This window comes from Mastigoproctus giganteus, chromosome 2 (assembly GCF_048544385.1).
Source record: "Mastigoproctus giganteus isolate SK-2022 chromosome 2, ASM4854438v1, whole genome shotgun sequence".
Taxonomy (NCBI): Eukaryota; Metazoa; Arthropoda; class Arachnida; order Uropygi; family Thelyphonidae; genus Mastigoproctus; species Mastigoproctus giganteus.
The window spans coordinates 132,189,892-132,202,542 of record NC_143576.1 but is presented as its reverse complement, the minus strand read 5'-3'; the positions used below and the strand labels follow the sequence as shown (position 1 = coordinate 132,202,542).

General features: G+C 37.4%; 1 protein-coding gene across 1 annotated transcript in view; it reads left to right on the top strand.

Moving 5' to 3' along the window:
• LOC150089571 (sec1 family domain-containing protein 2-like) overlaps positions 1 to 12,651 on the top strand; it is a 200,058-nt gene that overhangs the window by 52,619 nt on the left and 134,788 nt on the right. The window contains exon 6 of the mRNA XM_090390034.1: positions 8,134 to 8,208. Within this exon, the coding sequence (XP_090246160.1) occupies positions 8,134 to 8,208 (75 nt within the window). The remainder of the gene's footprint in view (positions 1 to 8,133; positions 8,209 to 12,651) is intronic.

Below are 12,651 nucleotides of genomic sequence, written 5' to 3'. Positions count from 1 at the left end.
AGTAAAATTTATTAATCTTATTAAAGTTCATTGTTAATTAAATTATACTTAATGGAATCATGACCCAGACTAGAGCAGCAAAGCAGCGTACACAGAATAGCCAGAGTAGAATCGAACCGAAGGGGGTGATTCTCCAAAGCATCGCAGTCTAAAACAATGTGCGAAATGCGAAATGTTTGCAGATCTGTCTAGAACAGGACATGATCTATCTAGCCAAGGAGGATGTCTTTGTGTGTGTGCTAGGCACCGAGACTGTGAAGAAATTAGGTGCCAACTCAGCATTCTGATGGGTGTCTATGAGAGATTGAGGTGTAGGGTAAATGCCCTCGAAGAAATTAATATGAGGGATCCATCAAACTCTCAGCTGCCCAACTCAATGCCAGAGCTCACTCCTGTGCATCAGGCAACACAGCAGCAATCTCCAAGGCAGAATGTGCTGGTCCAACAGGAACTAGTTATTGTCGGTGACTCTATTGTCAGGGAGATGGTTAATATATTATGCAACAAGGATAGGTGGAACAGGACCAGGGTGTATCTGCCAGGGGCAAATGTTGATGATGTTGTAGGGCATATGTCTTCATTTAAAGAGCACAAAAGATGATATTGTTGTACACGTTGGCAATAATGACCTTAAGAGTAAGAAATGTGCAGATTTATTTAGCAAGTACAGGTCAATGCTGGAAAAAAGTCAAGAGTTAGGGTTAAATTTGAAAGTGTCTGCAATTCTGCCCAGACACGATAGGAGGGAGTATATGATGAGAGCCTTGTCAATCAGTTCGGTCCTAGAGAAATTGTGCAAGGCTTACCGGGTAGAATTTTTTTCAGCGTGATCTGTGTTTGCTAACAGGAGAGACTGCTTCTACAGGGATGGGATATACTTAAATAGAAAGGGTGGAAGAATATTTGCTGATGCTATCAAGGCAGTATTAGGTGGGTCAGAAAACTGCTAGATTTGGGGGGATTCACAGACTAAAAGGTTAATGGTAGCTGCAGGCAGAGGCGAAAGGCGAGGGGTTATGCTGTTAGTTAAGAAACACACAAAATCTATGCAATAATGAGTCTGTTTGGTGTGACATAAACACTGGAAAAGGGAAAAAAGAGTAGGAGTGTGTTATAGGCCTAATGACTCTGATTACAATGAACAGTTGTGCAGAGAAATAGAATGGGCAAGTAAATCAGAATGTCTTGTAATGGGGGATTTTAACTTTTCAGATATTGACCTGAATGTGTGGATTGGTCACTTGCACACTAGGAAGACTTTTGTGAATTTATTGGAGGATTGTTTTCTACAGCAACATGTTTCAGGGGCAACAAGAGGGAGTAATACCCTGATTATCAGCAGTGATTATTCATGCATTAAGAATTTGCAGATAAAGGAACCACTAGCTGACAGTGATCACAGTGTACTGATGTGGGATTTACTTAAAGATGTAACTTTAATTAAGAGTAAAGCGAAGGGTTTTTATTTTCATAAAGGTGACTACAATGTTCTCAGAGAGTTTTTAAATTTTATACAGTGGGATCAACGGATGTTACCAACGACAAATTCTAAATGAGAAACCTTCAGGGACTCAGTCTTGGAGGATACTAGGCTTTTCATACCAACTAAGAAATACTGTTCAAGGTTCAGGCCTAAATGGATGTCGGATAAATTAGTGATGCTCATGGCAGAGAAGAAAAATGCGTGGGATGCATAAAATTATCAGGCGACACAGAAGCCTCTGGCAGATTTAAATTAATCTGTAATGACGTCACAAAGGAGGTTGGGCAGGCAAAGGCAGATTACGAGAAATCTTTGGCAAAGGATGCAAAGAAAAACAGCAAAGAGTTCTTTACTTATGTAAACTCTAGATGGAAGGGGATGAATCAGATTGGTCCCTTTACATAGATGGTTCGGGTATTGATGATCCTGCTCGAATAGCTGATAAACTGAATGAGTATTTTGCATCTACATTCACGCATGAGGAGTTATTCAAGGAGGGGAATGCCAGAAGTTTATCAAACTTTAACAGGGAGCTAAGTGATTTTGTAATAACTGAGAGAAAAGTGGAGGAGAAATTGTTGAAGTTAAACATAAAAAAGGCACCTGGGGCAGATGGAATCTATCCAGTTATAATGCAGCAAGGGAAGTTAGCAAACCCTCAGCCATAATTATGAGAGCATCCTTAGAGTCAGGGGAAGTCCCCGCAGACTGGAAATGTGCAAATGTATACCCAATTAACAAAGGGGGTTCAAAGGGTGACATAAATATTATAGACCTGTTAGTTTAACTTATGTTTCTGGAAAAATAATGGAGTCACTGGTTTAAGAGGTGATACAAGATCACCTAGACAAGGCAGCAGTAATAGCTCAGACACAGCATGGATTTGTTAAGGGGAAGTCTTGCCTGATCAATCTGATTGGATACTATGATGTGGTCACAAAGGAACTGGAAAAAAAAAAATCAGGAAAGCTTTTGATACTATTGCACATGGAAGACTGCTGTACAAATTGGAGTGGTATGGCATTAAGGGCAAGTTACTACAATAAATAAAGGGATGGTTGAGTGGGAGATGGTAGAGAGTGGTAATAAATGGACACTGATCTATGTAGACTAATGTTATTAGGGGAGTCCCCCCCCGGGGTTCGGTGCTGGGTCCATTGTTGTTTTGTGTATTTATCAATGATATTGATGAAGGTATATCAGGCTTAATGTCCAAGTTTGCAGATGATACAAAGGTTGGCAGGGTTGTTAATGACAGTAAAGACAGTATGTTACTGCAACAGGATCTAGAAAAGTTAGGCAGATGGGCGGAGAAGTGGCAACTGAAGTTTTACTTTGACAAATACAAAGCGGCATTGACAGCTAAATGGCAGAAAATATAGTTGGGATATTTACAAAAAGGGTGGAGAGTGTTATGTTACAACAGCCTTTAGTCTCCATATGGGTAGCAGTAACCGAAGAGAAACGTGCCAACTGCATGGTACTACATTCAGGGAGGTGGAGAATGAAAAAGACCTGGGGATAACTGTGCAGTCAGATATGAAATTCTCTGAGCAGTGCTCTCATTGAGTTTTGTCAATGATATATAGGAATTTTTCTAATAGAGACATGGAGGTGATTATCCCTTTGTATAAGGTAATGTTCAGGCCACACCTTGAATACTGTACATAGGTCTAGAGGCCTCATTTTAGGAAGGATATTGAGTTGCTAGAACAAGTACAGAGAAGGGCAACAAGATTGGTGAGAGGAACAAAGGGAGTGCGCTTATGAAGAAGTTTAAGTTCTGCAAGTTGCAGCATGTGGAGACTAGGCACCTGCAAGGTGATCTGATCGAGGTGTATATGGCCTTGAATGGTTTGAGCAGGCTCAGTGCTGACAGGATATTTCTGCTTGCTTAGAATAAAAACCTGAGGGGGCATAGATTGAAATTGAGGAAAGCAGTTGTAGAATAGATGTGCAGAAGTTTGCCTTTAGCCAGTAGGTATTTGATTGCTGGAACAGACTTCCATCTGTTGTTGTGGAAGTTGACAGCTTAAATAAATTTAAGGCTGAACTAGACAAACATTTGGAGTGACCGGTGAAATGGAAAGGGATTGTTTTTTTTTTTTTTTTTTTTTTTGGCTGATGCTGTATAAGCTTGCTTTCTTGCATTATATGCCTCAACTAATGCTAACAACTATAAATACATGCTTGTAGGCCTTGGCATATGGTGGTCTTTTCTGGGTGTAGTGGATGCCCAGAGAAAGATGCTTGCTGTACTGTATCTTCCCGACAATGCAATTTAGTGGAGGTAGCATGACGATGGTCTGGGGCAGTTTTTCATGGTTTGCCCTGGGACCATTGGTTGTTTTGCAAAAACCCTTGAAGTTGAAGTTTATCTAGACATGCTGTACAATAATGCATTACCTACATTGTAGAAGCATGTCAGGAAGGCCTCTTATATTTATCAGCAGGACAGTGCTTGACATTATACTATTTGCTTTATGACAGACTGATTTTGAGGACATGTGCATCGAAAAGTTGGAGTGACCAGCCTTGACCTCAATCTTATAGAGAACTGCTGAGATGCATTAGATTGTCGACTTCATGTGAGGAGAGATTGCCTAAGAAACAGGGCTGAACTGGTTACTGCTTTGACAGCTAAATGGCAGAAAATATAGCCGGGATATTTACAAAAAGTGGTGAGAGTGTTATGTTATGACAGCTTTTAGTCTCCATAGAGACTAGAGGCTGTCATAACACCAGCCATAAAGGTTAAAGTTTTGAGCACACCTTATTAGTTTTCCTGTAAATAACAGTTATTTCTAAATATGCAGGTGTTCAGATATTAATGGTAGGGCTGTGTGTGTGTGTGCGTGCGCGCTCGCTCGCACGCATTGTGTTTATTGGCTCACATATTATTCACACCTAACCCAGCATGTGTTAACAGTTGAAGCTGCTCCTGAAATATGTATGAAATAGCTCACTGCCAGAATTTGACAGAAAGATCCCACCAATTTGATCTGCGCTATTAAGGAATCAAATAAAAATTAAACACAATGATTGAGGAATTCTGAATTTGTAATTTTTGTCCCTCTGATAGACTTTTTTTTTTTGACATAAATTTAATGCCTTAACACTCTGTAGATTATGTGTCTGCCGGCAGGTTAATCAAGCATTTATCTGTAGAGATAAGAGATTGCACCTAAAAAGAGACATCAAGGTTCTTGAAACTGTCCAGATGCACAACATACCTGGTGAGATCAGCAAAAGGACATCTGTGTGAGGAAAGACTTGGAATATGTGGGTGATAGAGTTTGGCAGCCCATCACCCTAGAGGAGACCTGATTGAGATCTATGCGAAGTGATAGTAAACTGAAGGAAGGCAATATTTTCACTGTAATGATCCCAAAACTAGGGGCCATAAGTTCAAATGATGGGAAAGTGATTTAGACTGGATTGTAGGAACTTTTCTTTTAGCCAGAAGTTATTAACTAGTGAAATGAGTTGCTTCCATGGGTGGTTGTGGCTGACAGTCAGAGGAAATTCAAAGCTCAGGTGGATGGATAACTTATATGAGGAGGGGAATCAAATAGGTTCAAATGATGGGAAAGTGATTTAGACTGCATTGTAGGAAGTTTTCTTTTAGCTAGACGTTATTAACTAGTGAAATGAGTTGCTCCATGGGTGGTCGAGGCTGACAGTCAGAAGAAATTCAAAGCTCAGGTGGATGGATAACCTATGTGAGGGGGGGGGGAGTCAAATAGGTGGAATTAAACATTGCGATCAGGTCTCCTTGCAGGAGCTTTGTTTACAGACATGGCAGTTTGCAGAGGGAAGTCTTTTTTTGTTGAGAGAAATCCCTTTTTTTCCCTTTGACTGATATTGTTGCTATTCTCTGCACTTGTTCCAGCAGTTCCACATCCTTCTTAAAACGATACTTCCAAACTTGCTTGCAGTACTCAAGATTCAGCCTAACCATTGTTAGGCTGCAAATACAAAATTTCATGAAAATCTGTCCATTGGAGTCCCTCTGTTACGTATGGATGGATATACAGACAGACAGACCCACATGGGAAGACAATAGGCACTTAGCATATATATATATATATATATATGTACTGTATATGCAAATTAGCCTAAAAATTCACCTGGGTGAATGGGATTTATTCAGTTATGTTAACCCCTTCCCGGAACATTTTTTCCCTGAAGTGCCTTAACGGATCGACTTTTTTTATTTTACAGATTAAAAGTATGCATCATGCAAATACTCATTGTATAGTTTTTTGTGTTTTTTATAAATTTTTTAGTAGAAAATACATGGGATTAATTAACCCATTTGGGCTATCCCGAGTTATCTCGTGTATGCCAAAAAGTGTGCAAATTATACAGATTTTTTTTTAATAAATTAGCACTTGATCTAAAAGAAAGGAACAGAAAAACACAAAAAAATGCAAACTTACTTTATTCCCTGAAAGACAAATTGAATTCCATAAAAAAAAAAAAAAAAGGCATTTCATGAAAAACAAACAGTAATTTTACTTGGTGTGGTAGGTCTTGAAGCAAGGAGTGATGCAAAGGCCAATTTCATGTTTCACACATGTAGCGTGTCTTCTTTCGAATTTTCTTGCCATCTCTGTTCTGCTTTTTGGAGCATACCTGACAAGTTCTAGTTGGAAAGTTTTTCTCTGTTGGTGGAATATCAATGGGGTAATGGCTTGGTGAATAGGGAGTTGGGTGGGATGTTGAGGACAGTCTTCCCTTTCTAACTGGTGGAATTTGTGGGTGATATTTCTTGATAAATTCATCAATCAGGTCCAATCTGAAATTCAAGGATGAAAGAGCTTTTTGGCCATTTGGAATCGTGGCTTTATACAGTAGAAATGAATTATTGCACAGCTAGGTCCATTAGGTGAAAGAAAACCTTCCTGTAGTATTTTTAATCCATTTCCTGGGCAGGGGATAGTTCGTCAAATGCTGGTCAACTTTATCTACACCTCCCATGGAAAAGTTTTATAGTCACAAACTACTTTGGGTCTTTTCACTACTCCTGTTCGAGTTTCTATTTCTTCCTGAGAAGGATTATGGACCGTAGATAACAATGCTACATCTTTTTTTATCTTTCCAACGTAAGGCCATGACTTTCCCTCTTTGAAAAAAGCAGCAACTTCTTGCCTTTCAGCTTTTCCTTCTTCGGCATTTCCTTTCTGTTTAGTCTCACTGTACCATAAACATCAGTTTTCTTTGTGATGAGAATATCAGCTAATTGGGGACTGGTATAATAATTGTCAACTGTGAGGCAATATCCTTTTCCAAGCAGAGGCTTTATGAGAGTCAAAACCACTTGTGTAGATATTGGAAGACCAATAAAGTCTGGATCCATTTCTGTACCTTTTCCAACATATATTATGAAAGTTCAAACATAGCCACTTTCGGATTCACACAGCATATAATACTTTATGCCAAACCTTGAGCGCTTCAATGGTATGTACTGCACCCAACCAAGTCTTCCTTTGTACAGCTTCAAGCTTTCATCTATTGTCTCTTTTAGGAACATAGAGACTTCTAAATTTATTTTCTAAGAAGCAATAGACATCATAAATCTTGTTTAGTTTTGGATTTGGTGCATATTTGCATCATATGACTCATTATCTGAGAAACTAAGGTATTTTTTTATCTTTTTATAACACCTAAGAGCCATCGTAGTTCCAAACACTGGTGTCTCAAGTAATGGCTTTTTGACAAGTGCATATATTCTTCAGGCTTTTTCACAATACCTTGCAGCATTTTCAGAGCAAAAAATACTCTCAATTCAGCATGCATCACTGGAGTCCAACTAGGATCACGAGCGCCACTTTGTTCTGCAAATTTATTAGTCTCAGAGCACACTAGATTGATTAGTTCTTCATCAAAAAATAAAGCAAAAAAGTCTATGGGAGTCATTTCATCTGTATTGCTTTCAATGCGCAAACCTGGCCGTGCAGCAAATGAAAATCTTGGAGATGGCAGGGGGAGGTCTTTAGTGCAATCAAATTTGAACCACTGTCTAGCATTTAAAACACTGACATCACCATTTTCTTCATCTGAATCAAAACTTGAAACAGATTCATCAGAATCAGATTCACCAGAAGTTTCCAATTCACAATATGAATCGTCACTAATCTCCTCTTCACTACTCATTACATAAATCAATTGAAAAAATCAAGTGGAATGCACAAATAGTAACCTCCCACCACAAGCAATAATCGTGATTTATCTGGCTAATACAAAATTAGCCAGATAAATTCCCGAGAAAATACGTTTCAGTGCAAAATTTGGAGGTATTATTGTTTGCTTTTATCCTGAGATATCTTGTGTGGTTCCAAATAACTTTTAAAACTAAAAATTAGATATCTCAGGATAATCCATGAGGGGTTAGGGGAAGCAGCAAGGAGGAAAGCAAATCTTTAGCCATAATCCACAGGATTATGGCTAAAGATTTGCCATAATCACAAATAAAAACACACACACACACACACACACACACACACACACACACACACACACACACACACACACACACGCGCCGCGTGTGTGTGTGTGTGTGTGTGTGTGTGAGAGAGAGAGAGAGAGAGAGATTTTAAATGCATGATATAAACAGTAATTGGTTTTAATGATTAAATTTTTTGAAGACTGAGTGGAGACATAGCTCTCATTCCTCTGAAGATTTTAGCCTGTTGTCACAAAATCTTGATGTTCAAGTAAAGGTAGGAAAACACATTTATGCTACTTAATTGCATTTAATTTAAAAAAAAAAAATTGTATAAGACAGTAAACTCTTTAAAATCTGGCACCCTTGGGAATTAAGTTGCTAGATTTTAAAATTTCCTGATTTTAGAGAGCTTGTACCTAGCAGTTGAGCAGTTTTAAAGGAGCATTGTTCAATAAATATTAAACACAAACAATGGAACTTATCTACATTTGTGACTTATTGCTATTTTGTTCTCTCATCTGCTTTTTTGGCCAGCAGGATTTTAACTTCATAGATAATGCAATGGTCTTAATTCTCACAGCAGAAAAAAACTAGTCTTTGCAACAAGTTTCTTTGGTTTTACATTTTGATATTGATTTTTTTTTTGTAAAATGTGCCAGGTTCTGAAGTGCCAGATTTTACAGTTTACTGTAATAGAGAAAAAAATTAACAAATTTTATGAAATTTAAATGAAAAATTTTATGAAACTTAAAAATTGAAAACTTTATTGAAATTTAAAATTGTGAGCAGTTGAGGGGTCAAGATACAAAACGAAATCCATTTCTTTTATAATTGAGTTATGAGTCCTACAGAAATGGATTTGCATGCTTTGTGTATAGACCCCTCAGATAATGTGCTGCTCACATATTTTTAATTTCACTTAAACAACCTATTTGGGATATTTTTAATTTTTCCAAATTATTGAAATAAAATTTAAAAATTTTGTCTTTAAATGGTTAAAACTATTATTTAAGAAGTTGAAAGTAGGGATGACCAACTGGTGAATATGGACAGGATGGGATTTTGCCTACCAATGATCTTGAGAAAGCAAAACTAAATAAACAACAAGTTAGTTAAAATGTACCCAGTGCATTACATTTCAGGCTCATTAGAAAATAGTGTTAATTCTTATTAAAAAAAAAGGAGCCAAAAAAGCAATGACTTTTGTGCACGAACTGAGAGTATTTTGTTTCTGTGCATACTTCATATTGCCCATCAGTGCGAGACAACAAACATAATATCCAGCACTTCAGCTACAATATGTGATATTTGGATAGCCTATTGATATGAATAAAAAATTGAAATAATTGCTGGTTTCTGTTGGTCCCATTTTAAATAAAATTTGGAATGATTTGACAAATCTTTTTAACAGAGCTAAATATAAAATTTTATGAAAATCCATCCACTAGGAGCCAAGTTATTTGCAGATTTTTATTCGTCTGATTGTAATGAAATTTGGAATGGCTTGAAACATCTTTATAAAAGAACTAAATATAAAATTTTATGAAAATCTGTATACTTACCAGTTAACTTATTACATGTGGATGGACAGACAGACATGTTGAAGACTATAGATGTTTGTGTTCTTTAAAAAAAAAAAAAAAAAAACCCAAAAAAAGTTTTAAACCTGTGCTAGATTTAGAACTCGAATGATGACTGGTAGTATTTAGCATTCATTTGTGTAGTGGCTCTAAACTTGCATGGAAATAACAGATTATACTATTTTTGACAAAACTGCATGATAGCAGCTCCATTGTCATTGCATTCCATCATTCATTTATAATATCTTTATTGCAGACAGTGAATAGTTACATGGATGCCTGACACAACAATACCCATAACAGCAACAATGCTAGTGGTTAAATGAATTTGATGAATTTCATTCATTGAAGTCTGTTTTACCGTGCATATTGAATATCCTAATAACTTAGAAGTTTACAGCCTTTCCCTCCACCAGAGCCAGCACAACCTTTTACTTCTGTTGGGAAGAAGGTGTTGTTTCTTTGCATGCATATTAGCAAATGAACAGGCATCGATTAACATCAGATGGACAGTGCAATTTTGAGTTAGTTTGGTGTGACATAAGCTTGTTTGTTATTTGGTTTTTAGGAGCATTAGCAACTAAGGCCATATTGCTCCGGGGATATGCGGTGGTCATTCCCTGACCTTTCCGCATCATCCATATTTGGTGGTCATGAGCTTGAACCCCGGTCTAATCAAGAAGCATGTGCTGCTGCTGCTGCTGCCCACCTGGCTACGGAGGTGCCTGTGACATAAGCACTGAGAAAGCAAAAATAAGAGTAGGCATGTGTTATAGACCTAATGAATCTAATGAGCACAATGAACAGTTGTACAGAGAAATAGAGTGGACTAGTAAATCAGAATGTCTTATAATGGGGGATTTTAACTTCCCAGATATTGACTGGAACTTGTGGGTTGGTCATTCACACACTAGCAAGACTTTTATTGGATGATTGCTTTCTGCAGCAGCATGGTAGAAAGGCAACCAGAGAGAGTAATACTCTTGATTTGGTTATCAGCAGTGATTATTCATGTATTAAGAATTTGCAGATAAAGGAACCACTAGGTGGCAGTGATCACAGTGTACTGATATGGGATTTACTTAAAGATATAATTACCATCAGGGATAAAGGGAAGGGTTTTTGCTTCTATAAGATGACTACAGTGGTCTCAGACAGTTTTTAAATTCTGTACAGTGGGACCATGTGATGATGTTACCAACAGCAAATTCTAAGTGGGAAGCATTCAAGGAATTATTTATGGAAGCTACTAGGCTTTTCATGTTGATTAAGAAATATTGTTCAAGGTTTAGGCCTAAATGGTTATCAAATGAACTAATGAGACTCGTGGCAGACAATAAAATTGCATGGGATGCATATAAATTATCAGGCGACACAGAAGCCTAAGGCAGATATAAGCTAGTCTGTAATCAAATAACAAAGGAGATTAGGCAAGCAAAGGCAGATTATGAGAAATCTTTGGCAAAGGATGCTAAGAAAAACAGCAGGGACTTCTTTACTTATATAAACTCTAAAAGGAAGGGGATGAATCAGATTGGGCCACTTGATATTGATGATTCAACTGTTGATGAACCTGCTCAAATAGCTAACAAACTGAATACTGAATGAGTATTTTGCATCTACATTCACACATGATGAGTTATTAAAGGAAGAAAATGCCAGAAGTTTATCAAACTCTAAAAGGGTACTTAATGATTTTGTAATAACTGAGAACAAAGTGGAGGAGAAATTGTTGAAGTTAAAGATAAGAAAGGCTCCTGGGGTGGATGGGATCTATCCAGTTATATTAAAGGAGGTGGCAAAGGAACTAAGCAAACCCTTAGCAATAATTATGAGTGCATCCTTGGATTCAAGGGAAATCCCCACGCACTGGAGATTTGCAAATGTATCCTCAATTCACAAAGGGGGATTGAAGGGTGACATGAGTAATTACAGACCAGTTAGTTTAACTTCTTTTCCAGGAAAAAATAATAGAGTCACTGGTTAAAGATGCATTACAGGATCATCTAGACAAGACTGCAGCAATAATTCAGACACAGCATAGATTTGTTAAGGGAAAGTCTTGTCTGACAAATTTGATTGGATACTATGATGTGTTTACAAAGAAACTGGATGCATAAAATAATTTTAATATCATATACTCGGATTTCAGGAAAGCTTTTGACACCGCTGCTCTTTGTGGACTAATGTTATTAGTGGAGTCCCACGGGGTTCAGTGTTGGGCCCAATGTGTTTTTTATGTATATCAGGCTTAGTGTCAAAGTTTGCAGGTGATACAAAGGTTGGCAAGGTTGTTAATGACAGTAATTAGGAGGTGATTATCCCGTTGTATAAGGAAATTGAATAAGGTAATGATCAAGCCACACCTTGAGTACTGTATATAGGTCTGGAGACCTCATTTTAAGAAGGAGGTTGAGCTGCTGGAATGAGTACAGAGAAGGGCAACAAGATTAATGAATGGAACAAAGGGTTGCTCTTATGAAGAAAGGCTTAAGTTTTGCAAATTACAGTTTCTAGATACTTTTTCTAGGCACTTGCAAGGTCATGTGATTGTGATGTATAACGCTTTGAATGGTTTGAGCATTCTCAATGCTGATGGGATTCTTTTTCATGCTCAGAATAATTGCCTGAGAAGGCATAAATTCAAATTGAGGAAAGACAGTTGTAGAATAGATGTGTGTAAATTTGCCTTTAGCCAGTGTGTGGTTAATTGCTGGAACAAATTTCCATCTGTCGTTGTGAAAGTTGATAGCTTAAATAAATTCAAGGAGGAACTGGACAAACTTTTACAGGGAATGGTTGTGTGAATTATTTATTTATATTATTATTTTTTTTTTTGGCTGATGTTACCTTAGCTACTTTCTTGCATCACATGCCTCTATTGCTATTATTATTACTCTCTTCAACTCTGAGACAGTAATATTCAACAGTATTTGAATATTACTGTAGTGGATGGGGTGGGGGAGTTGCCTACAAAAAGATGGGCCCTGGTCATGTTGATACTACTACTACTACTATTAGTAAGTAATTCAGCCTTGCAGATGAGATTCTGACATAGTGAAGCCTGTGTGTGTGTATTGTGAAAAAAAGATATATACTTATCACCATTAATGTCAACTAATGTCATTGAAGTTGTC